Source organism: Perognathus longimembris, chromosome 3, assembly GCF_023159225.1.
Source record: "Perognathus longimembris pacificus isolate PPM17 chromosome 3, ASM2315922v1, whole genome shotgun sequence".
NCBI lineage: Eukaryota > Metazoa > Chordata > Mammalia > Rodentia > Heteromyidae > Perognathus > Perognathus longimembris.
The window spans coordinates 73,839,667-73,865,894 of NC_063163.1; the positions used below are offsets into that span (position 1 = coordinate 73,839,667).

Below are 26,228 nucleotides of genomic sequence, written 5' to 3' on the forward strand. Positions count from 1 at the left end.
CCTGTTTTAGACAGAGCTTCACTATTGGCCAGGCCTGACCAGGACTTCATTTCTATGTGCGTTTCCCACAATGGCTGGTACTTCTCAGAAGGATGAGCTCAGAGGATCAGGGTTCCAAGCCAGCCCAGGCAGACAAATCTAAGAGACTTTTATCACCAGTGACTCACCACAAAGCTGGAAGTGGAGCTGTAGCTCCAGTGGTAGAGCATCAGCCTTGAGAAAAATTAATTATCAAGTTCAGGCCCTGAGTTCAAGCCCCAGGACTGGCGCGCGCGCGCGCGCACACGCGCACACACACACACACACACACACACACACTACCGCTCTGTCCCGAATTACCCACTTAGCCGCTGAATCCCCCGGACCCCTTGCTGGATAAGGAATTCCCCGCCCCGCGGTTATTACACGGCTCTCCCAGAACCCCTGCACCCCACTTCCCCCTACACCTCCATGGCCAAGACGGCCCTCCATCCCTTCACCAGAGCCGCAGTCCCCAAAGAGTCACGATTTTATCAATGGGCCCGTCTCCATGGCAACCACCATGAATGAGCCCCAGCCATGGAGGTTGCCGTGGAGATGGCGTGAATGAGACAGGCCCATTGCCATGGGGATGAGCTAAATGGAAAAAGCCCCGAACTAGCAGGGACACGCGCACACATGCGCGCACACACACGCATGCACATGCACTCACCCACGCACACACCTCAGGGCGGAGGTGCAGACAGCAGTGAAGTCTTCCTGCATCTATTTTCAACCTGGAGTTCCCAAAGCACCTTTTCCCCAGTGCTCCCCACCCATCCCCTCGTCCTCTCCCATCAAGTCCTCCCCGCCTGCCTGGCCCGGGGGCAGTGAGCACCTCGGGGGCCCACGGTGACTTGTCCCTCGTGTGCATCTCCTTCCTGTCCTGGAACATTAGGGAAAACTCAAGTGGCAGTTCTAAGGACAAGAAGGGCAAGTGAACTGAACTAGCTCAGACCAGCTTTGTGTACAACCCCTCAGTGACCCCATGCTCATGTGTGCATGTGCACACACACACACACACCTTAAGGAAGGTTTGGTGCCTTGCTTGACTTTACTTTTTCTTTTTTTTAAATGCCAGCTCTGGGACTTGAACTCAGGGCCTGAGCACTGGTCTCATAGGTTTTCCACTCAAGGCTGGTGCTCTACCACTTGAGCCACAGCTCCACTTCTGATTCTCTGGTGGTTCATTGGAGATAAAAGTCTCACAGACTTCTCTGCCCCGATGGCTTCGAACTGTGATCCTCAGATCTCAGCTTTTTGAGTGATTGGGATTACAGGCATGAGCTTCCAGCCTAAAGAGGCCTGCCTTAGTGAACTTTGCAACTTACCCAAATCCCTTATTTTGCTTGGAGAGTCTTTCTGATTTTATTTCTTCACTCATGGTTTCTCTTTCATATCAAATTCACATGTATTATGAAGCATTAACACAAGAAAAAGCAAAGAATTACTTGTGTCTATCAAGAATGACTGTTAAATAAATCATATCATGGCACATGGGATATTTAGAAAGCCTTAAAAAAAAACACGAAATAGATGGTGGGCTTGGTGGTGCACTCATGTAATTCCATTCCTGGGGAAGCAGGAGCAGGAGGATAGTGTATTTGAGGCCATCCTGGTCTACCTAGTGAGACTCTGTCACACAAAAAAGTGCCAGGTACCAGTGCTCACACCTGTTATCCTAGCTACTCAGGAGTCTGTGATCTGATGATTGCGGTTCAAAGCCAGCCTGGGCAGGAAAGTTAGAGACTGTTATCTCCAATTAATCACCAGAAAAGCTGGAAGTAGAGATGTAGCTCAATTGGTAGAGCACCAGCCTTGAGCAATAATGGTCAGGGACAGCACCCAGGCCCTTAGTTCAAGCCCCAGGACCAGCATAAAGGAAAAAGAAAGAAAGAAAATAAAAGGAAAGGGAGCAATCAAGTGTCTGGACAGGAAGAGCTCTCACACTGTATTGTGTTCATTGTAATAAACACTGTTGGAAAAAGAATGCTAAATATTTAATATTCATGTTACCTATAAGGTTGCTTCTATTGTGACCTCATTCTACAGACTGATAAATAAGAATCTGTAAGATAATGTGAGATAGTGTTTCTGTAAAGGCGCGTGCACACACACACACATATACACACACACACACAGGAGGGCACCAGTGGCTCACACCCATAATCCTAGCTACTCAGGAGGCAGAGATCTGAGGATTGAGGTTGGAAGCCAGCTCAGGCACAAGAGTCCGTGAGACTCTTTACTTCCAATTAACCACCAAAAAGCCAGAAGTGGGATAAGGCTCAAGCGGTAGAGCACTAGCCTTGATTAAAAAAATAATAAAACTTGGGGATAGTGCTTCAGACCTTGAGTTCAAGGCCTGGACTGGCACACACACACACACACACACACACACACACACACACACACACACACACACCCAGGCACCTGGACGGGATTGCCATGTGTTTCTAAGTGTGCAAACCCTCTCCTGAAGCTTCCATGAGAGCTTGGTGGTCATCAACCTCCAGGAGGGTTCTGAAAGCCTTGGAGGCAGAAAACGCTGGGTTTACGCAGCTGACACTGTGTTTTTCTGACTCGTGTCATCGGCGCCTGTCACTGCCTCCCCCAAACTCAGGCATAGAGGCACTAAACACAAATGGCATACTGAGCACCCCTTGATCCTAGAGAGCTGTGGGAACAGACAGCCAAGGGGGGGAGGTGCCTTCTGGAATTCAGAGCAGGCAGTTGGCTGTGAGATTTACACAGCGCACAGAGCGTGACTGGGGCTGTGTGTGTGTGTGTGTGTGTGTGTGTGTGTGTGTGTGTGTATCCACTTACATGTCTTGGGAGAGAACAGTAGGGTAAGAATCTTCTGGAAGCAACAGAGACTGGGCTGTGTTTCCAGGAGAGCAGACTTGGGGCTGAGGCAGAAGGGAGCCATGGGGGAGTCTAGACAGGGAATGGACACCACTGGATGACCACCGTGGCCTCTCGTCTGGCCTGCACCCTGAGTTGAAGCCATCCCACCAAGTTGGGGAGGGGGGACACAGGCCTTGTCTTCATAAAGCTGACTTGTTGGGGTGGGGGAGGGGGAGGAGCACATCGCTGTATAACTTAGCCTGTCCTTCAACTTGCACTCATCCTACCTCTGCCTCCTAAGTGCTGGGATTACAGGTGTGCATTACCATGCTCAGCCCCATCAAAGCATCTCTGAAATCTTTCTAAGAGTTGGTGTGGGTAAGGCCAGAAGGAAATGTGAGTGAATTCTGGCTCTGCCACCTCCATCTCTGAGGCCCTAGCAAGTCAGCAAGTCTCTCTGTGCTTTGGTTTCCTTGCCTGTATAACACAGTCGTAGCCACTCTGGGCAGGTTGTGTGATTATAAAGTGTGCAAAGGGCTGTTCAGTGGTAGAGGGAGGGGATGGTAAGGCTGCTGTGTGTTCGCACACTACATGAGTGCAAGCCAGTTCCTGGTCAAGCATGCTGGTCTGATTTGGGGCCATCTCCTGAACCTCTCTGGTCCTCCTTCATTTTTATCCACACCCCAACTTCATAGAAGGATTAAGGGAAGAATTGATTGAAATAATCCACACAAAGCTATTTTCTTCAGGGGTAGGAATTGAACCCAGGGACTCATGCACACTTGACATATGCTCTACACACTCAACCCTTTTGGTGTGTGTGTGTGTGTGTGTGCATGCTGGGCTTTGGGCTTGAATACAGGCCACAGTGCTGTCCTTGAGTTTTTCCCTCAAGGTTGGTGCCTTACCATTTGAGCCACTGGCCTTCACTTCTGGATTTTTGCTGGTCAACTGGAGAGAAGAGTCTCACAGACATTTCTGCTCAGGCTGGCTTTGAACTGCAATCCTTAGTCTCAGCCTCCTTCCTGAGCAACCAAGATTACAGGTGTGAGCCACCCATGCCCAGTTATGATTTTATTTTCTGGTGGTTCTGGAGGTTGAATTTGAGACTTAAGGAGTCTGAGAATTATAAGTCACATACCCCCATCTGGCTGTAAGAGAAGCTGGCAGTTGTAAATCACGTGGATCCACCTAGCTGCAAGGGAAGCTGGGATTGTAGTCTCTTGGCAATCTGCTGGCACTTCTGGAATGTTCTCTCCCATGGCTAGTAGTAATATGCTTTCCTACTCTTTGGTGATCTTACAAAACAGACCATAGGGCCTGTAATCCTAGCTACTCAGGAGGCTGAGATCTGAGGGTCATGGTTCAAAGCCAGCCCCAGCAAGAAAGTCTGTGAGAGTTTTATCTCCAATAAACTACCAGAAAACTAGAAGTGGAGCTGTGGCTAAAAGTGGTAGAATGCTAGCCTTGAGCAAGAAAAAGCTCAGGGGCAGCGCTAAGGCCCTGAGTTCATGCTCCAAGACCAACAAATACAAAAGAAAACAAAACTACCATGGTATGTGAATTCATGGGAGAGTCTGGGCTTTGTGAGGTGCAATGGGAAGTAAAGAAAGATGGACCTTTGAGGTGGAATTTGCAAAATGAGGAGCCCAGCTCATTGGAGCCCCAGCCCATTGGAGCTAGGACACAACTGTAGCTGATGTTGAATTCGTGCAAGAGCAAACATGGTTCTACTTAGGGAGTTTCATGAGAGGCTGTGGGACAAGAATTTTATGACAATTGTTGGCTAAGATAAGAAATAAAAAGTAGTTGGGTGTCAGTGGCTCATGCCTGTACTCCTAGCTACTCAGGAGGCTGAAATCTGAGGATCATGGTTTTATGCCAGCTTGTGCAGGAAAGTCCATGAAACTCTTAGCTCCCATGAGCTGGAAGTGGAGCTGTGGCTCAAAGTGGTAGAACAGTTGCTCCCCAAAAAGCTCAGAGGGCTGGGAATGTGGCTTATTGGTACAGTGCTTGCTGAGCCTGCATGAAGCCCTGGGTTCAATTCCTCAGCACCTCATAAACAGAAAAGGCTGGAAGTGGCATTGTGGCTCAAGATGTAGAGTGCTAGCCTTGAGCAAAAGGAAGCCAGGGACTGTGCTCAGGCCCTGAGTTTCAGGCCCCACAACCAACAAAAATAAATAAAAATTTGTCATGATTTATGTTTCTCTTACTATCCTGATTACCTACATCCATCCACCCATTCTCTCTCTCTCTCTCTCTTTCTTTCTTGCTCCCCTTCGTTCCTTATTTTTGGGTCTGGACTTCTGCTGACTCACTTCTCGGAGTGAGGAAGGAGGAAGTCAGCGTTGCTCATGGACGCTCCCTGTCCTGAGTGACTCAGCTGTGAATCATGGCTTCATTAATCGAGGGGAAGCCTTGTGTGTCCTTAGCCACCTGTCCAAGCACTCACCACTCCATAATGGCTAGAGGAACTTATACCTGGAGGTACGGGGGACGGAGACGGGCAAAAAAACTGGGTGCTCTTCATTCTACTAGGCCTCGTCCCTCGGAGATCCCAGGGCTCGGCTGGGTCCTGTCCTCCATACTATAGCTCCCTAGTGGGACTTGCTGAACTAGGGCAAGCTAATCTGAGCCCTGAGTACCATTGTGTGTGTGTGCCTGCACGCGCGTGTGCAGAGTTAGTCTGAGGTCAGGACGAGAAAGAGAGGCTGGAGCCCCCTGGGACTGCTGAAGGATCACGGGAATGCAATATCATTTCCTGAGCTGGCCTTTGGCTCTCGTCCCAGACTCAAACACCTGGCCTCCTTCCTCCATCCCCCGCCCCTCCTCCTGGGGCTTGGCATTTGTCAGAGCCCAGCATAGAGGCAGCCGGAGTGCATTTTGTTTGTTCTGAAAATGCGAGGGAAGAAAAAAGGAAAATCCAAATGATCGTGCCTGGGCTCCTTGCAGAGTTCTCACTACGCACAGGGCCGCAGCGTACTCAGCATTTTTCTTGAATGATTGAGCATATTCCCTCCTCCTTCCTGGGAGGAAAGTGAGTCAGGGCCCTCTCCCCCAGAAGCATGTGAACAATGAGGAAATAACTGGACAAGATCTAAACCCAGGCCCTTCCCATCCCAGGACAGAGCTGGAATCAACTCCCTTTCTCAGTGATTCATTAAACTGAAAAGAAATTGCTGACACATCATTCCAGAAGTTCTTATGGACCCTCTCTTCTGTGTGTGGGGGGCCCTGCTTCAATCTGGGGCTCCATCAGAGTCCTAGAGCAATCTGTGGAGCTGAGATCGAGGAAGTTAAGAGGGCCTTCGTGGTTGTATAATATGTCAGCCAAGTTCTTATGAACAGGCGCATGAGATGCGCTTGCTGCTGTGAGAAAGAGCTCGCAACATGCAAAATTGGCTCATCTGCAAAACAACTTTAATTCTTGTACATAAAAAGGGATTAAAAAACTAACACTCTCAGCATTTCTGATAAAGGATGTATGGATGGAAGAAAGAGAAAAAGAGAGAGGAATGGAATACATGAAATGATGGATGGATGGATGGAGGGAGTGGATGGATGATTATAGGCAAATACATGAAAGAAGTAGGTATGAAAGACAGATAGATATGAAATTCACAACTTGTACTCAGCATACAGTGCTATAGAACATATATTTCTCTTGGCTGTCTGTACCTTGGTCCCCTTCATTCAGCTGTGTAGTATCTCTCTCCATGTTGCCTCCTCAACCTGTAATTTCTGCTAGTCCATTTACATGAAATCAACTTTTAAAACTTGTGCATGGGAGTGAGAAAACACCATATTTGTTCTTTCTCTGGCTTATTTCCTCTGTAATATCACCCAGTTCCGTCCATGTTGCTATACAGGATAGGATTTCATTTTACTTTGATGATCGAAGTGGGGCAGTAGTGGGGTTAGGATTTTATTCTTTTTCATGAATAAATAATATTTCATTGTGTATAAAGACACTTTTTTTTTTCAAAATGGTGATCTAGACTGTCAGGCAGCTTTCTGCACTATGGTCAGGCCCAGGCTCCTACAGCATTGTGGCCCCTTGTCTGTAGAGCATGGCTTCTGAAGTCCATGCCCTCAGTAGTAAGTTGCAAAAGGGGAGTGTAAGGAAGACACCCAGGAAGTGGTTTTTTTCTGCCCTGACCCAGAAGCAGTCCACATGACTCCCACCTACTGGCCAGAGCTGTCACATAGTCATGCCTGCCTACAAAGCTGGCCTCCCAGGAAGAAGAGACCACAGCCTCTGCAGCGTGTCCTTGCCGAGAATTCAGACCCATATCTTAGTCCGTCCCGTCCTACCACAGGACATCTCTCATGGACGTCCCCATCTTCTTTCACCCCCCTCCTGTACCCTGGCTTATCCGCTGGTTGGAATTGTTCTTGCCTTACAATGAGGCACATCCAGATCTCTGCCCCTGCAGTGGATGAAACTTCGAGTCAGATTTGCTTCTCAGAGACTTTAGCCTCAGAAACTGGTGGTCCTTGGGCACCTCAGGGTGGCTAGGCTTCAGAGATCACCCCTTCCTTCCTCCTTGCGAGACTCAGGTCCCCACAGCAAATGTGGAGTCGCTTCCTGTGGAGGGGTCAAGGAAGGCCATGTCCTGAAAAGAACCCTGAAAGAAAGAGGGTGTTGAGGGCCCTAGGAGGAAGCTTGCTAGCTCTCCTTTCTTGGGACCTGGTGGAGACAAAGCTATACAGGAGGGAAGATGGAGTCAGGAGGCCCCAGTGCCTTTCTTTCTCCCTCCGTCTTCTCCCATCACCAACTTTGACCAGAGTCAACCTGAAACTGGAGCAGAGAACCCCCCCAGCTCTCATCCTCAAGCAAACCCAAGGAGGAATCAGAGCAGAGAATTCTGGGAGAAGTAGTCCCAGTACTTGTCCTTAGGTAAACCCAACCAGGAACCAGAACAGAGCATGCTGGGAGATGTAGTCCCATCACTTGTCCTTTGGTAAACCCAACCAGGGGCCAGAGCAGGGCATGCTGGGAGATGTAGTCCCAACACTTTGGAAGATGAGACTGTATAGAGATCATTGAGACCAAAATGGTGCCTGGCAATCAACTGGAAGGATTTCTTTATAACTCATAGTTTGACCTCAACATTTTCTGCTTCAGTCCATCTTCAGACTCCTTAGGGATGTTGCCAACCTTGTTTTAAGATGTTGGTGGGCTTCCTTTATGGGCTTGGTTCCCCTGAAGTTTCTTCCTTCTCCTCTTCCTCATTATTATTATTAATATAATCTGTTGTTTTGGTTTGTTTTCCCTGTCTCAGAGAAAGTCAATTCCCTTCCTTTTCCGCACTGAGCAGAATGTAGGCAGCCTTCCCTGTCAGTGATCTTCATCAGTAACTCAGCCAACTGCGGACCAAACAGATTGGGGCAGGGGAAGTTGCATCATTGCAAACATGCACAGACCTTGTCCCTGAATGCCACCATGTAACGTCTATGTGTTAGGAAAATGGAGGTGAAAGGAGAAGGCTGAACTCAATTCTCAACGGGCTAGGACTGTTTATTGGGGCACAATGAGAAGCAACAGACCTTCCCATGGGAGTGGAGGTTGTGCAGGGAGATGGGCCTTTTATGGGGTCTGATAAAGAGACAGAAGTATTGGATAGTCTGTTAGGGCTGGGGGAGGTGGGGATTAAGCTAAACCCACAAGGGAACGTTGGTGGCCAGGCTTAGGTTGGATTGCCCTGACTGCACATCAAACATGTCCATGCATTCCCGGGGTTTTGCTAAGTGTCTGCATATGCCTGGGATAATAGGGTGGGGGTCAATCCTTCATATCCTATCTTTTGATACATAGGAGATTGGGCCAGAGGAGAGAGGTAAGTCTTTCCTATAAGGTCTTTAGATAGATAAAAGGATTGCGCTGGAAGAGGAGCCTGGGAAAGAGGTTGGACTCTTATTTGTTCACTCCCCTGGGGGTTTATTGTGCACACTGTCCCATATAGGGTTTTCTGGTAGGAGTATTCTCCTGACACCAGCAGTCCTGCACTTTCAGATGAGGTCAGGGGTGAAGTTTTCCTGAGAACCAGGAGGGCAACGGGGAGAGTGGTCAATGGGGCATTGGAGTGCCATGGAGTTGTGAGAACAAAGATTCCCATGAATGCACACAGCCCTTACATCATACCCAGTGGCCTACATCATCAAGAGCTGACAAAGTCTTCCACAGACTGCGCACATTATATTCTGTCTGAGAGTCTGGAGCATTCGCAGGAAGCCCTGCATTGTTCTTAGATGTGACTGAGACATCAGTTGAAAGCTGGCTGACTTACATCGTAGCTGTGTGAGCCCCCAGCACTGACTCTGTCTCTCTGATCTGGAGAGCAGAGATAACAATTCCACATGTCCTGTAGGGTCATGAAGCGGTTCAGTATGACAGAGTACATGGTGGTAATGGGATCTGAACTCAGAGCTTCCTGCCTGGTGGTGCTACACCCATTGAACCACACCTTTTTGCTTTAATTTTTTCAAATAGGGTCTTGAGTTTATTCCTGGCACAGCCTAAACTTTGATCATTCTATTTACACTTCCTGCATAGCTGGGATGGCAGGCATGCACCACTAGACCCAGCTCTTGATTGAGATGGGGTCCTGTGAATTTATTGCCCTAGGTGGCATCAAACTACAGTTCTCCCAATGGCAGCCCCTTTGAGCAGATGGGGTTATAGATGGGAGCTACTGGTGTCGGGCTTTCATTTGAAAACTTCAATGGATATGTCATATTTATGTATGTTTAGAGACATAACATATGCCTTTGATACTGCATACAATGATTAATGGTCAAATGAGGGTGCTTTGTGCTTCCACCCACTCGTGTGTTTGTTGTTCTTTTGTTGTGCGAGCCTTTGAGTTCCTTAGTGAGGTTTGTGGTGGTGGTGGTGGGTTTTCTTTTCTTTTATTTTTCAGCACTGGTTTAGAACTCACGATGGTGTCACACTTTCTGGGCAGGAACTCCACCAACGGAACCACAACCACAACCTTTTCTCTTTTCTTGCTTTAATTATTTCTGAGATGAGTGATCCAGTGACCATCGCAGACAACAATCCCCCTTACTTTGCCTCTCAGGGACACAGGCAGTTATGGCCATACCCAGATTGTGGTTGAGATGGGCTTCTCACTAATGTTCTGCCAAAGCTGGCCTCAAACCAGGTTCCTCCCAACCTCTGCCTCCTGTGTAGTCGGGACCACAGGCTTGTCGGTTCTGTAAGGCTCCACTACATGTCTGGGAATTCAGATGCAACAACTCATCTCTCACTGCAGCCCCATTCAAGGCTTTCCCCCCACCGCCTCCTTCTGCCCTGGTTAAGGTCAAAGCCACACAAGGACGACCTTGAAGACACCCCGGATCTGCCACTCTCCGAATCTACCTTCCCCTGCTCCAGCACCAGCTCTGCCTTCACAAGCACCCCCTCCCCCTTTGCTCTGGATTCTCATGCTCTGCCATCATCTGGGCTGTTTGCCTGCCTCTTCCAGATCCTTCTTGTTTAAGAAAACACTGCCCTTTAAGAGGGCTTCAGGAACCACCCAAAATAGAACTGTGTCCTTTGGCACAATCCTTTACTTTACAAGACAAACATGAGGAAGAGCTGGGCCAAGCTGCAGGTGAAGGAGCTGGGGAGGAGCTTGGGTAAGTGGTGAGGGTGTCACATCAGAAGAAGGAAATGTAACCCAGGGTGGAGGATAGGATTCTGACAGAGCTGCAGAGGCACAAAGTCTGGCCTGGGGTGTGACCGGGCAGTGTGTGTGTGTGGGGGGGGTGTGGAGAGGGCCTCCATGGGGGCGTGGCTCCGCCGTGGGGCGTGGCTCTGTGCAAGGCTGAGCATGGTTGAGGACCCCGGAGAAGGTGAGTGGGGTGGTTAACCAGGCTCCAGCTCTGTGGAAGGGACGTAGGGTCAGGTTTCACACGTTGTCTGTGGATGAGGACGATGTGTTCAATCCCTTCGAATGGCAGCCCCTGATGACAAAACTAAAACAAAAGGAGGGGACATTGTGCAGTGAAGATCCTGGGTACTGAGGAGCAAGTTGGCAACGAGAATCGTGAGGCGAGTTGGTTGGTCCATCAGTTCTGCTATCACTTAGCTGTATCAAAATTTAAAAGATGAAAAGGAGGAAGAGAAGATGGAGGAGAAGGGGGTGGAGAGGGTGGAGGAGGAGGTGGAGAAGGGAGAGGAGAGAGGAGAAAGGGAGGAAAGAGAGGAGGGGGAGAAGAGAGGGGAGGAAGAAGAAGATGAGGAGGGGCAAAGAGGAGGAGGAGGAAGGAGGTGAGGAGGAAGGAGGGGGTGGAGAGAGAGGAGGAGGTGGAGAAGGGAGAGAAGAGAGGAGAAAGGGAGGAGAGAGAGGAGGGGGAGAAGAGAGAGGAAAAAGAAGAAGAGAAGGAGGGGAGAAAGAGAAGAAGGAGGAGGAAGGAGAGGAGGAGGAGGAGGAGGAGGAGGAAGGAGGAGGAGGAGGAGGAGGAGGAGGAGGGAGAGGAGAGGAGAAAGGGAGGAGAGAAGAGAAGGGAGGAAGGAGGGGGAGAAGAGAGGGGAAGAAGAAGAGGAGGAGGGGAGAAAGAGGAGAAGGAGGAGGAGGAAGGAGGAGAGGAGGAGGAGGCGGTGGAAAAGGGAGAGGAGAGAGGAGAAAGGGAGGGTAGAGGAGAGGGGAGGAAGGAGGGGGAGAAGGGAGGAAGAAGAAGAGGAAGAGGGGAGAAAGAGGAGAAGGAGGAGAAGAGGCAAACATTCACATGGAGCTCACTGAACGCACAGTAGTCGGCGTATCACATACATTCCCACCCTTTCAATAAGGAGAATATTACCATTTCCGTTTTGTCAGCACAGAGAGGCTGGTTGGCTGCCCGAGGTCACACAGTCGGTGCTGGAGGAAGAACCCCGTTATTGACACGGCAAGGGACATGGAGACAGGGCGGCCGGGGACGGGGGATGGCCATCTCCAAAGGAGCCTTTCCCACTCCTCTGCCTTTAGGAACTCAGGTGCCTAAGATACTTCTCTCAAGATGTCTGCCAGAACTTCCAGTGTGGATGCTGGGGCTTCCTGTCTGGAGACAGGAAGTGGAAGAACTATATCCAGGTCATGGGGATTCCTCCAAGCCCCAGACGGAAGCTGCTCAGGTCCTGTGAGGCAGGATGTTAGGTCATGTGACCAGATCATGTGACCAGTGCTCCCATTGCATGGAATGCTGGGGGAAAAGGAGACTCGGGCATCTTGCGGCTCTGGGGGCGGGGCGGGGGCGGGGCGTCCTCTGCAATTCTCGACGCTCCTACCCGCCCATCTCTTCTAGAACATTCTGCACAAAGCCATCTCTACTTTGGTCCACGGGGGGGGGGGGGGGGGGAGGAGGGCGATCTTGGGATTTGAACTCAAGGCCTAGGCACTGCCCTTGAGCTTTTTCCTCGAGGCTGTTGCTCTGCCCCTTGAACCACAGCTCCACATCAGGCTTTCTGCTGGTTCATTTGCACATTAGAGGCTACAGGCTTTCCTGCCTGGTCTGGCTTTGAACCGTGATCCTCACATCTCAGCCTCCTGAGTGGTTGGGGTGACAGGCGTGAGCCACTGCACCCGGCCCCCAAACCCACACGTCCTCCATCATCTCTATCTCTTTCATGTCGCCCGGGCCTTTCTCTCTCCCACCTGACACCTCATTCTTCCTCGGGGAGCCCTGGGGACTGCCATATCGCTCTTTAGCGTGTCCTCGCTCAGTGCACCCCTCTTCACAGGGCCTCTACTTGGGGACCTGGCAGGTGCCCACCAAGTCCTTGCTGAATGAAAGAACGAATGCTGCTGCTTCTCCACCATGGCCTCCCACCCCATCAAACCCACCACATGACTCAGTGAAGCAGCTCTGTGGACATCTGGTCCTTTAAAGTGACATGACCTCTGTGTATCATTGTTCTGACTTTTTTTTTGTTTGTTATTGCTGTTGTTTTCTTTTTCTGAGAGAGGGTCTCATTCTGTAGCCCAAGATCTTCCGGCTCCAACTTCCTAGGTGCTGGGATTACAGGGCTGTGCCACCGCACCTGGCTTGTTACTCGCTTCTATGGGTTCTAGTTTCCTTTTCTGCAAAATAGGACTGGAGGCGCTTCTGGCCAGGGTGCAGCGCGGTGTCATGCACGCAGGCCAGCTCCTGGGTGCACAGCCATGGTTGGCAGCTATATATAACCCAGGGCCTCCTTTCTACTCCCACTGCCTGTGTCCTAGTTCCAGCCCGCCATCCGCCGGCCTGCTCTGCTCTGCTTCTGCGGCTCCCGAGCCTCCTTGCTGCCTCATCACCACCCATCTGGCCTGGCCCCGAACAGCCTGGTCGTCCCTTGTCCACCTCCGTCCCAGTCCTCTTTCGACCCACTCTGCGACCTCCCCTTCACAGCCTCCTCCCCCTTCCAGTCCACCCCCCACTGCTCCTCCAAGGAGCCCAGAGATTCACTCCCTGTTGTCTTCCCAATCCTTTCTCATCTTGCCCAAGAAGGGGCTGGGAGGGAAGAAGGCTTGGGTGGCAGAGGTCAGTGTGCTTGCATCCCTGAGGCTTAAACACAGGCAGGCTGAGTTCACAAGATGAGGTGTGCAGGGTTGAACCCCAGATGTGCACTTTGGGGTTTTTTTTTTGTCTGCTGCCCTAGATTTCAGCTCTGCAGCCCTGCTGTCTCCAGCCGCCATTTCTTCCTTCTTTCCCTTCCTCCCTCCTCCATCTCTAGGTCAGAACTTGGGGCTCCAACCTGCTTCCTTGTGTGGTCTCCTTGGGGCAGGCTTTATTCCAACTCCCCATTATATCATTGCTTCTAGAACAACCTCCAGGACTCAACCTTGTGCTTGTTCACCTGGATGGAGGTACTGGGCTCCCAGTCACCCCACTTCTAGCCCCACCTGGCTCAGGAATTGTATTTCTTTATTTGTTGGTGAGACAGGCTCTTGCTATGTAGCCCAAGCTGGCCTGGAGCTCTTCCTGCTTCTACTTCTCCAGGACTGGGATTATACATGTGTGCTACCACACTTCGGTTTTGTTTTGGGGTGTGTGTGCATCTGTGTGTGTGTGTATATATGTATATATATGAGTGTGTGTGTGTGTGTACTGGTACTGGAACTTCAACTCAGGGTCTCACACTCTCACTTAGCTTTTTTGGGTCAAGGCTGAACCACATAGCTCCTCTTCTGACTTTTTGGTGGTTATTGGAGATAAGAGTCTCACAGACATTCCTGCCCATGCTGGCTTCAAGCCACAGTCTTCAGATCTCAGCCTCTTGAGTAGCTGGGACTCCAGGAGTGAGCCACCAGCATTGGGCTTGAGGGCGTATTTTAATGCAACTCGGTTCAAATCCTGTCTGTGCTCAGAATTTTCCATGGCCTTCATCATTAAAAAAAAAAAAAAATATATATATATATATATATTCACCTGCTCCACCACTGCCCACCTTCATCTTCTCCCACTCCTTCTTGTTCTCTGGGCTCCCGGCACGCTCCAGCTTCAGGACCTTGCCACCTGCTCTTTGTCTGCCTAGTTTTCTCTTGGCACTTCCTTGTTCCCATCCCTCTTGCTTTCTTCACATCTTTACTTAGACATTTGCGTGTCTCACCCTGTGCTGGCCAGCACTTGTGCTGTTGGCCACATGTGGCCTTCGGGCATTTGAACTGAGAACCATGGTAAGTGTAGAGTGTGCACCAAATTAAAAATGAAATAATGTGCAAAATGGCTTATGAATGGTCATTTGGCCTGGCAAGGTAGCACATGCTTGTAGTCCCAGCACGTGAGAGACTGAGGCAGGGAAATCACAAGTTCTGGTCTCACCTATGCTGTTCAAAACTTACAAATAATAATAATGATGATGATAAGTATCATAATTACTGATTTATAATGTGGTTGTATCTCCATATCATGGCTTCTCTTGATTGCATCCAACCCATCAAAAATCACAAAGAAGCTTGGTGTTGTAGATCACGCCAATAATTCATGGCTACTCAAAAGACTGAGATCTGTGAGTCTGAAACTTTGATATCAGATGAACCACCAGAAAGCCAGAAGTAGAGCTGTGGCTCAAGTGGTAGAGTCCCATCCTTGAGCCAAAAAGCTTAAGAGACATTTCCTAGATCATGAGTTCAAGCCCCAGTACCAGCACCAAAACAAAAATTTTTTAATGACAAGAAAATTTTTTTATAGGTGTTTGATATAGAAACAGTCTCCTTCCAGGCTTCTTAATATTCTTTTCTTTTTTTATTTAAAAAATATGGAACGTTTCATGAATTTGCGTGTCATCCTTGCGCAGGGGCCATGCTCATCTTCTCTGTATCATTCCACTTTTAGTATATGTGCTGCTAAAGTGAGCACAATATTCTTTTCTTTTGTAAGCAGTACAGCATAGTAACGAATTATCCAGCATTTACATTGTGTGAGGTTTTAGTTGGGTGCTGGTGGCCCACGCCTGTAATCCTAGCTATTCAGGAGGCTGAGATCTGGTAATCAGGATTCCAAGGCAGCCTGAGCAGGAAAGTCCATGAAACTCTTTGCTCAAATTAATCACAAAAAAAAATCCAGACCATAGGTGGAGCTGTGGCTCAAGTAGTAGACAACCAGCCTTGAGCACAAAAGCTCAGGGACAGCATTCTGAGCCCTCAGTTCAAGCCCCAGGACACACACACACACACACACACACAAATTAGCTTCACTTATTTTTTATTTTTAAGTAGTTCTTGGAAAAATTTGAATTTCCTGTTGTATTTGTATTGGGCAGTGCTAATCTGGACATGGTTTTTGGGTCCTGGCAGCACGCAGGGCCTCCCATGTGCTAGGGCAGTGCTCATTGTCAAGCCATGCCCACAACAGGACCACGCCCCTGAGATGGGACCACGCCCTCAGATGCTCAGGCCCTGCCCTGATACTGAGCCACACCCCATAACAGACCATGCCCCTGGTGCTCAGCCACACCCCTAGTGCTAGGCCATGTCCCCACAGTGAGCCATGCCCCCTCCTCTCAACTTCCCTGAACTAGGATTCCTTGACTTGTGCTGCTGTAGCCTGTCTAGGGTCTGGCATTCTGTTGTTCTTCAGTTCTTATCTGTCAAGTGAATACCTGGAAACTCAGCCAATGCCTTCATTGTGCCAACCCAAACGACAGCTTCTGTCTGCCAAAAAGAAGTAGTGAGAGGCAGGATCTATTCATGATCTGTGGGAAAGAATTTGAGGAACCCGATTTAACATCAGGAAAGTTAGCTAGTGGGAGCCAAGCATGGTGCTGCAGGCCTGTAATCCCAGCCCTCGCCGAGGCAGAACCAGAGATCACCCGCTCAAGGGCAAGGCCTGGCCTACATAGTGAGACCCTGTCTTACAAAGCAAATATCCAGAAAGAAGTGTACTTATCACCTGACTTACAGAACTAGAACCTCTCTGTACATCACCTTTATAATAATTTTTTTAAAAAAAAACAGCAAGTAAGCAGACAAATAAGCAAGTTGATGGGGAAAGAGGAAAATTAGTATGTATGATCAATCTCAAGATGGATGGCATGACCCGCTGGCTCCTCAGATATATATATATATATATATATATATATATATATATATATAGAGAGAGAGAGAGAGAGAGAGAGAGAGAGAGAGAGAGAGGCTGTCCACCTTCCTCCAAGTCTTTGATTGAGAGATGCTCCCTGGGGGTCAGCTTTCCCTCACTATAACCAAATGCCTGAGACCATCAACTTCAAAAGAGGAAAGGTTTACTTGGGGGTCATGGTTTTGGGGAGCTGGGCATGTGCTTGGTACCACATGGGCCTGTGGTGGGGCAAGCAGGGTTCATGTGAACAAAGCTGCTCACCTCATGGCTGTCAGGAGCCAGAGAAGAAGGCAAAGGGAGGAAGTGGCAAGTATCTCGATAGCCACACCCCCAATGAGGCTACACCCCCAATGACCTACCTTCCTCCCTCTAGGCCCTACCCCTTAAAGGTACCACTACCTCCCAATTAGTGCCTTGGCCTGACAATGTAAGGTCTTCCTTTGAGGCACACTTTAGATCCAAACTATAACACCCCCCAAAAGGTCTTTCATTCCCTGGATTGGCCTCAATTTGAGAGCATACCCCTAAAGAGTCTTGTTCATTTTTAGTAGCCTACGGGCATTGGTGGTTTGTGGTGCCAGAAATTCTAGCTTCTACAGGAGAATCAAGTGATAGAGTGTCTTAGTGGTAGAGTGCTTACCTAGCATGCATGAAGCCCTGGGTTCAATTCCTCAGCACCACATAAAAAGAAAAAGCCAGAAGTGGAGCTGTGGCTCAAGTGGCAGAGTGCTAACCTTGAGCAAAAAGAAGCCAGGGACAGTGCTCAGGCCCTGAGTTCAAGCCCCAGCACTGGCAGGGGAATAAAAAGAGTATCAAGTCATTTAAGCCTCACATCTTTCAGGTGTTCTACAATAAGGAGAAACAGAGGCCCAGAGCAGGAGTAACCTGCCTAAGATCAGCCTGCCAAGATACGAACTCATGAAGATTTAGGACTGTGTTGGTTTGGTGTGGTTTTGATACGCAGTCTGACTTTGTAGCCCAGGCAGGCTGTAAATTCCTAGTCCATCCTGCTGCAGTCTCGTCAGGGCTGGGATTACAGGTGTGCGCTTTCAGCCTGGACTGTTTGTCTGCATGTTGAGACTTGAAAGTAGCTGCCATTTCCCCACCCCACTCCCTCCACTCCCCATTGCCTTGGGCTTACCCATGATTCATTCAGGTTGTGGGTTGTGGAATACATTTGAGGTCACCCAGCTGTGAATTTATAGAATTTTCTAAATCACCTTGTACCCAGAAAGCATGGTCGTGCACACCTGTAATCCCGGCCCTCATGAGGCCAAGGCAAGAGGATCTCAAGTGGTCATCTCAGTTGCCTGCCTGTCCATTAGGCCCTCAAACCCATCTTCTCTCTTCCGCCCTGGCGCTTTTCTTCCAGTATCTTGGCCACCGTTGGGACGGAGTTTGACCTTCGGACCTTGAGGGCAGTTCGGGTTCTGCGGCCGCTCAAGCTGGTGTCTGGAATCCCAAGTGCGTGAGTTATTGACCATGCCTGGGGCTTTGCTCAGGGACCCTGGAGCCCTCAGTTTCCCCCCTCTTTGGGAGGCCCTCAGTGTGTGTCAGGGGTTCCCCAGTGACCACGCTCCACCCTTGACACTCACTCTGAGTCCTCCACCATGATACTTACAGTGCACATTGCTCCATTTCTATGAAGGGGGCACACTGAGCCTTGGGGTGGCTGGGAAGAAATGGAAAATGGGAGCAGGGTCGTGTGATTGAGAAGTAGTCACACCAGGACTTAGCAAGTGGGAACACTTGCCGGCAATGCCTACCCTCATTTATTGAGTACCAGCTGTATACTGATGTGCAGTTATTGAATGCCTTCTGTGTACAGGGGGAACTTCCCATGTTCACCCATTTCACAGACAGAGAGGCTGAGGCTCAGAGAGAGGATTTTTCATATTGCACTGTTTCTTTTTATCAATTTATTAAAAAAGAAAAACAAGCCCAAGCCCCAAGAAGCTCCCCTGAATCCTTACAGGTTGCTGGAGATGAACCTCTCATTCCATTCTCTTCCTTTCTCATTCCCCAAGGATGGACACATGGCTAATGTGTGGGCACAACACACAGGGTCAGGACTTAGTGTTGGGAGTCAGCCAAGGGCTGGCAGTGTGGCTCAGATAGTTGAGTGCCAGGCAATAAGTGAAAGCGTCAGCTGAGTTCAAGCCCTCATTCCAGGCCAAAAGGAAATTAGAAGGCAGATGCTGGTGGCTCACACCTGTAATCCTAGCTCTTCAGAAAGCTGAGGTCTGAGGATAGCAGTTCAAAGCTAGCCCAGACAGGAAAGTCCATGAGATTCTTATTTCCAGTTAACCAAGTGGAGCTGTGGCTCAAGTAGCTGAGCACCAGCGTTGAGAAAAAAAAGGCTCAGGGACAGCACCCAAGTTCAAGCCCCAGTAGTGACAAGAAATAAATTAATGAATGAATTAAACTACAGTATGAAAGAAGTTTGCATGGGGTAAGAGCCAGTCTCTATAGGGTCATCCATGTTGCTTTGCCCACCAGCCCACTCGGCCCTGGTGCGGGACGTGGGGCTCCTGGGGAAGATGCTGCAGGCTGACTTTGCTTGCTGAAGGGCCTTGGACCTCCTCTCTCCATGTCTCCCCCTAGGTTTACAAGTCGTCCTGAAGTCGATCATGAAGGCCATGATCCCCCTGCTGCAGATCGGCCTCCTCCTGTTTTTTGCAATTCTTATTTTTGCAATCATAGGGTTAGAATTTTATATGGGGAAATTTCATACCACCTGCTTTGAAGAGGGGACAGGTAGGTGTGAGCAGCATGGTGTGTGTGTCTGTGTGTGCGCGCGTGCGCTCATGTGTGTGTCTGAGGTGGGGGTCCCATCTCCTCGTGGGAGGCAAAGCTGGCGCCATCTCCTTCCCCAGCCATCTGGGAGACCCGCCTTCAGAATGTCCTGTGTCCCCAGATGGTGCAGGGTCCCGGCTTCCAGCCCCGGCTCCTCCACACAGAAAGGAGAGCAGAACGGAAGGAAGGGGCGTGGCTGGCGGCAGGAAGCAGGGCACGGGATTTCCAGGTGCACACAGGGACAAGGCAATGGACAGGTTCCTTCCGGCGGGCCTGCACCATCCTGGCCACTTCGGGGCTCCAGCCTGCTGCCTGGTGGGGATCAATGAACCCCAAGCTGAAGATCTCCACACAAACCAGTCCTGGGCAGCCAATCAGAACCGTGAGACCCGCAGTGTCGTGGGGTGGCCACTCAGAGCTACAACCAACAGGGTTGTAGATCTTGCCCAATTAGAATTGGAATACCAGCAAGGGCCTGTGACAGCCGATCAGAACCATGGTTACCAGCAGGTCCAGCGGTGGCCAATCAGAATCGCGGGATCAGCAGGGGTGATAGTCCTCATCCAATCAGAACCACAGGCCCCGCAGGGTCCTGGGACGGCCAATCACGGCCTTGCACTCAGAAGCCCTGGGAGGAGCAGGCTGCAGGCAGAGGCTGAGGTGGGGCAGGGGGCTTCCCTCTGTCCCCCACTCTCCCACCCCACTGACCCCAGGCAGATCCCAGGGGAGCTGGGGCTCCCCCACCCCTCCAGCTCTGGGGAGGGGGAGGAGGATCCTTCCAGAAGGGTGGGTTTTTCCTCTTCTCCCTTCTTTCCCTCTCCCAAGCCTGTGAGCGCTTGCTCCCTCGGTATGGGTATGGGGTGCCCCAATTATTCCTTCCGCGAGGAAGAAGGTGTTAATTGAGGCAGAGCTATTTCTGCACCTGGCCTCCTCTCCCAGGCTGGGGGAGATGGAAAACTTGCAGAGCCAAGATCTCAGGCCTTTTCAGGGTTCCTGGGGTCCTCCAGCCCCCCTCCATCCAAGCCGTGGGGTGGGCATGGGTCTGACTGGGGGTCTGGGCTGGGGTGGGGGGCACTGGTATGGGCACAGCTCCTGGAAGGTCCACACGCCCCCACTGAGGAAGAACACTGAAAACCTCACCATTAAAAATACAAGCCGTGTGAGTAAGAGACAGATACACGCAGACACCCCGGCAGCAGGTTAATTTTAAAATGTATTTATAACCGAATTCCTCAGCCTGGCTGCATGGTGTGTTTTTTTTTTTCTCTAGAAACAACCCTGGGAGTGCTTCGTGCCGGTGGTTGGTTTGGGAGGGAGGGGTTACCGTCAAGAACACCTCTGGGCGTCATTGCTAAAGATAGATGGGCTCTCACCAGCCTCAGCCCAGTTCCTGCCACCCAGCACCTCCTAAACACCCCAAAATTCCAAGGCAAAGTAGAAAAGCTTCCTGTTTTCTAAGAGCTCACAAAAAAAAAAAAAAAAAATCTGAGGAACAGAATCTCACCCACCCCCCTCAATTCTTAGCCATTTATAACCTGGAAAACCAATGGCAGATTATATCCACACACCACCCCCAGGACTGGGGGGTTACTGGAGGCCTGGGAAAATGGGGACACCTAAACTAACTAGGCTAACACAAGTAGGCTGCCCAAGGGTTGGGTGGGAACTTGAGTGGAGGATCTAGAAAGTCCCAGCTGTTCTCATTGTTTCGTTTGCTGATGGAGTTTCTTTCCTGATCTCTCACTTTCTGACCTACATTTACTAAGTCACAAAGCTAGTTGTGGTCTGGTGTGTACAAGTAGTGACATTTGTTTCTTTCCTGGTTTTTCTTCCCCCCTAGTATGTAGCTAAGGTTGGCCTCCAATTCTTTTTTTGGCCAGTCCTGGGGCTTGGATTCAGGGCCTGAGCACTGTCCCTGGCTTCTTTTTGCTCAAGGCTAGCACTCTGCCACTTGAGCCACAGCGCCACTTCTGGCCATTTTTTTCTGTATATGTGGTGCTGGGGAATTGAACCCAGGGCCTCATGTATAGGAGGCAAGCACTCTTACCATTAGGCCATATCCCCAGCCCTGGCCTCCAATTCTTGATCCTCCTTCCTCAGCCTCCCAAGAGCTGAGATTATAGGCATGCACTACCATACCCATTGTGGTTTCCTTTCTAATGGGACTGTTTTTTTGCAGGCCAATAAGAATCCTCTAAACACCATTACTTTTCTTCCTCCTGGGCATAGCCTGATGAAAGCTGGGAGTTGATCAAGCAAAGTCCCCTGCCATACAAATATTGGGATGTTTCTGTTATTGAGTGGGAAGGTGCACCTTTAAACGTTTTCTTTTCATGCATGTTTATTTCATTTCCTTAGGTCTCTGTGACTTCTGTTCCTTTTCTGGTTGGACAGCCCTCATAGTTATGAACATCCATTCGTCATCCAAAAAAGTTTCCACTTGACCGGTCCTCAACCCAGTCCAGTAGCACATGCCTGTAATCTCCATCTTGGAGAGGCGAAGACCAAAGGGTCAAGAATTTCAGGCCTGTGTCTCAATAAAAAAAGAAAGGAAGGAAGATAGGAAGGAAGGGAGAAAGGTAGGAAGAGAGGAAGGAGGGAAGGAAGGGAGGAAGGAAGGAGTAAATATCACTGCTTCACATCCACACCTGCTGCTCAGGCCCAGCCTGTGAGCTGCTGGTGTTCAGGGTTCACCACCAGAGTGTGGCCATTAGCATGCAGCCCCCCACTCCCACCCCCTGGGAGCCGGCCTCCATTTCTAGCAGAAGAGGGGGCACCCCTGCCACGTCCCTCCCTCCTGCTGGTATTTGCACAATCTGCCTCCTGCTATTTGGGGAGAAGATGGAGCTCCATCCCCCAGCCTTGGGCGAGGGCAGGGACGTGCTGTGCTGGGTGTTCCTCGCCCCCACAACAGCCCGGAACTTGTCAAGAAGGAGAGATGGCAGCAAGACCACAGAAGGACAGGCCAGGCACATGGCAGATTTGTCCCTGTGCCCGCCAAGACCACACAGCGCACATGCGCCCAGACAAGTCAGTGACAGATCCCTGAGCTCATCTCCAGAGCCCAGAAAACACTGAGAAGAGGAAGGGAAGAAATGCTCTGATCACTTTGCTGAGCCTCTGGAACAGAAAGGCAAAATAAGGGGCACTTGGAAATGAAGAGTCTGCGCCTCTTCCTGATATGGGGTAGCTGAGATAGTGCTCTTAAAATATTATAATAAGCAAAGCAAAAAAAAAAAGTCTGGAGACAACATTCAGAACAAATAGGACAGGCCCAAGGTTGAAATAGGTATATGAGCATTCATTCCAGTAATTATAGTCTGTCTGTCTGTCTCTCCAAATGTATGAGGATATTGGATTTTTTTTAAAGAAATATTTCATTATCCATGAGTCAAAGAAAAAAATCATAATGAAAACAGAGGAAATATTTTAACAATCATGATAGACAACGTTTATAAGATGCAGCTAAAGCACCACTCTAAGGCCAATTTATAGCCTTCCAGAAAATCAACCCACCTTAACAGTTTACTCAAAGTAGAGCAAAATTAAACTATTGAGCCAATTGCCAGTACCCCCATGCCTGTCATCCCATAAAAGCAGAAGGCTAAAATCTGTGGATTACGGTTCAAAGCCAGCCCAGGCAGGAGAAAGTCTGTGAAACTCTTCATCTCCAATGAACCACCAGAAAATCAGAAGTGAAAATATGGCTCCAAGTGGTAGAGCACTAGCCTTGAGCAAAAGAACTCAGGGATAGTGCCCAGGCTCTGAGTTCAAGTCCCAGGACTGGCACACTCACACACACATACACACACACACACATATATAGTCAAGGGTCAATTAATTAAAACACAAAAAATGAATGGATAAAATGATCCTCCCTCCCCTTCCCCAACCCACACGGAGTGCTTGTGTCTTAGTCCAGCTGCCGGGTGCTGACCGCTGTCCTTCCCTCTCTGTAGACGACATTCAGGGCGAGTCTCCGGCCCCGTGCGGGATCGAGGAGCCGGCCCGCACCTGCCCCAATGGGACCAGCTGCAAGCCCTACTGGGAGGGCCCCAACAACGGGATCACGCAGTTTGACAACATCCTGTTCGCGGTGCTCACCGTGTTCCAGTGCATCACCATGGAAGGGTGGACAGACCTTCTCTACAACGTGAGTGCCCCCCAGGCCCTGGGGAGGAGCGAGCACCCTTGAAGGGAGCAGCTCTGAGGCCCAGAGCTTTGCAGATTCTCGGGGTGAGGTGGGGGGGGGCTACTGCCTGTGTTCAGGGCATTTCAGCCAGTGTCCGTGGCTGGTGTGGGGCTTGAACTCCCAACCTGAGTGCTGTTGCTGGGCTTTTTTCTGTTGCTCAAGGCTGGTGCTCTACCACTTGAGCCACAGCTCCACCTCTGGGTTTTTGGGGGTTCATTGGAGATAAGAGTCTCACTCACAGGGAGTTTCCTGCCTGGGCTGGCTTCTAACTACGGTCCTCAGCCTCCTGAGAGCTGGGATGACAGGCGTGGATCCGTTGTAGATTTCTGAAGCTGGAAGGCAGCAGGCACAGGGATGGCAGCACTGGGTGTGGGCCTGGGTGGGGCCCTTGCTTGGGGGCCTCCCTCCCCTGGCTTCCTCCTCTGGCCGTCCCCTACCAGTTGTGCAGTTCTTGGGCACCAGGAGCTTGCACTCGGCTTTCTAGACCCTGCTGTGGGGTGCCCAGACCCCCAATTCCAAAGGCTCCTGGGAAGACCTTCCATGTTTCTGTCAATAACTCCTCCCTCCCCAGGCCCGTGAGTTTTGGAGGGGCTAGTGCCAAACCCCAAACATGGCCAGCTGGGAGTGTGGCCACTGAATGGGGCGAATGTCAGGGATAGTTTGCCCCAAACAAAAAAAAATCCAGGTTCCTCAGTCTATCTGGGGTCTGAGGCATCGGTGTCTCCTGGACCCCTTGAGCCCCAACATGCAAATCAAGTCCACTTTATGGACTTCAGAGAGCAAAGCTCACAGGCTCTGCTCCCTGCATGACCCCTGCATGGCCCCTGGATGCCCTCTGACCCCAGGAAGGATGCACTTCCTATGGTTGTATCATTATGAGCCAGCCCCATGGGGGGCAAGGACGAGGACAGAGGCTTGCGCATGCTCGGGGCGCGTGGACTGGGCCCAGCCATTCTCCCCCTGCAGTGGGTTGAGGGTACACAGAGGTGACCCCTTCCCCCAAAATGGTCACTCCACAACCCAACTCTACCAAGTGTCACCAGTCCCAGACCCGCTATCTCTGCTTCCTTACAGCCAGCGTCCTCTCTCTCCTTCACATCTTTTAAAGCTCGCTCTTTTTTTCTCAGGATGGAGTCTCTTCGTGTTTTTTTCAGAGTAGTGTAGTACTCCATTGCCTGGCTGCCCCTTGAGCAAGATGATTGCATGGTTTTCTTCTCAGTCATGAGCAGTGCTGCTGGGGGTGGACAGGTGGGGGTGAGAGGAGTGTGTGTGTGTGTGTGTGTGTGTGTGTGTGTGTGTGTATGTGTAATTCCAGAAGTAGAGTTCAAAAAGCTAAACCTATTGATTTATTATTTGTTTTGTGCCAGTCAGTCAGCCCTGGGCCTCCAGCTCGAGGCCTTGGCACTGTCTGTGTGCTTCTTTGTGTTATTGTTGTTCAAGGCTGCCACTCTACTACTGAGCCACAGCTTCACTTCTGGCTTTTTTTTTCCTGAGTCATTTATTGAGAGAGAGAAAGGTCTCACAGACTTTCCTGCCCCCAGGGCTGGTTTTGAACTGTGGTCCACGGATCTCAGCCCCCTGAGTAGCTTAGGATGACTGGCATGTGCCATCGGAACCTGGTTCTGGTTATTATTTTGGTAGACTTTTCTTTTGAGATGGGACGAGTCTCACTCTGTGGCCCAGACTGGTCTCTAAGCCCCTGGGTTCCAGTGAGTCCCTGCCTCTCCACCTCTGCTCTCTCGGCCTCCTCTCTCCCAGCCTCCGCTCTCCTTCAGTCTCCTCTCTCTGCCTCCTGCCTCCCCGCTGGGCTGTGGATGGTCAGGTGTGTGAGGCTCCAGTACTCCCTCTACCCTGGCTGAAGCACTCTTGGGGGGCTCAACTCAGCCACAGAACCCAGTCCCAGGAAGCCAAGAGCAAAGAGGGGCCACCCAGCCTTCTGGAAAGAACCAAGGAGCCTCCCAGCCCCACAGCACCCCAACTTCCCCAGGCCACGCCCGCTCAAACCTCCCGAGGCCACGCCCACACAACCACCCAAGGCCACGCCCACACAATATCCAAGGCCACACCCACTCTAACCTCCCCGTGCCACGCCCACCTCAGCATCACCAGGCCATGCCCCTGGGAGTCGCCCCGCCCCTTAAGGCGCCATCCCCTCTTTTACCCGGACCTCCCTGAACCGTAGGCCTCTGTGCCAAAGCCGAGGCCCCCTCGAGCCAGGCAGACTGACGGCACCATTTGTCCTTTATTTATTAAACCCCTACCATGTGCCTGGTGGTGATTAAGTGGTGGGAGACCCTGTGGTGCGGTGGGTAGGGAGAGGCCCAGCTGATCAAGGAGAAGCAAAGGAGTCCTAGAGGGGCAGGAACAGGGGATGCTAGCTGAGGTCAGGCAATCCGGGAGGGCTGCCCCGAGGAAGGTGACATTTGTACAGGGAGAGAGGGAGCCAGGGAGCCAGGGAGAAAGCCTTATGTTTGCTTCCCTCCCATGTTTTTTTGTTTTTAATCCTTTTATTTCCCCCATCACCCAGTTGGGTTCCTGGTAAAAAAAAAAAACACTGGGTTTTTTTTTTGGGGGGGGGAGAAAATCCTAATTTCAACCCATGCTGCCTGCGATGGCCGACACAGTCAAGAAGGCATCTGCGGGGAGAAGACTGGCGATGCGTGGGGCACACCGTGAGTGGGGGGAAAATGAGGTTTAAAAAGAAAAGAATAAGAAGGAACGAGGCCAGGCACACCTCAGGCTCCCACATCTATAAATAGGGGGAAATGTAAATATGGAAACAATTCTAGCCAGGCGCGAGGCACACGCCTGCCATCCCAGCTAATTCAGGAGG

At 50.5% G+C, this 26,228-nt stretch overlaps 1 protein-coding gene and 1 non-coding gene across 2 annotated transcripts in view; one reads left to right on the forward strand and one right to left on the reverse strand.

The window, feature by feature from the left end:
* The window catches only part of Cacna1a (calcium voltage-gated channel subunit alpha1 A), a 177,937-nt gene that overhangs the window by 68,775 nt on the left and 82,934 nt on the right, over positions 1-26,228 (forward strand). The window contains exons 5-7 of the mRNA XM_048342419.1: positions 17,780-17,871; positions 19,012-19,164; positions 23,163-23,356. Of these exons, the coding sequence (XP_048198376.1) occupies positions 17,780-17,871; positions 19,012-19,164; positions 23,163-23,356 (439 nt within the window). The remainder of the gene's footprint in view (positions 1-17,779; positions 17,872-19,011; positions 19,165-23,162; positions 23,357-26,228) is intronic.
* LOC125349837 lies at positions 15,083-15,189 on the reverse strand. Its single transcript, XR_007210634.1, has one exon. It is a non-coding gene; the product is annotated as a U6 spliceosomal RNA (small nuclear RNA).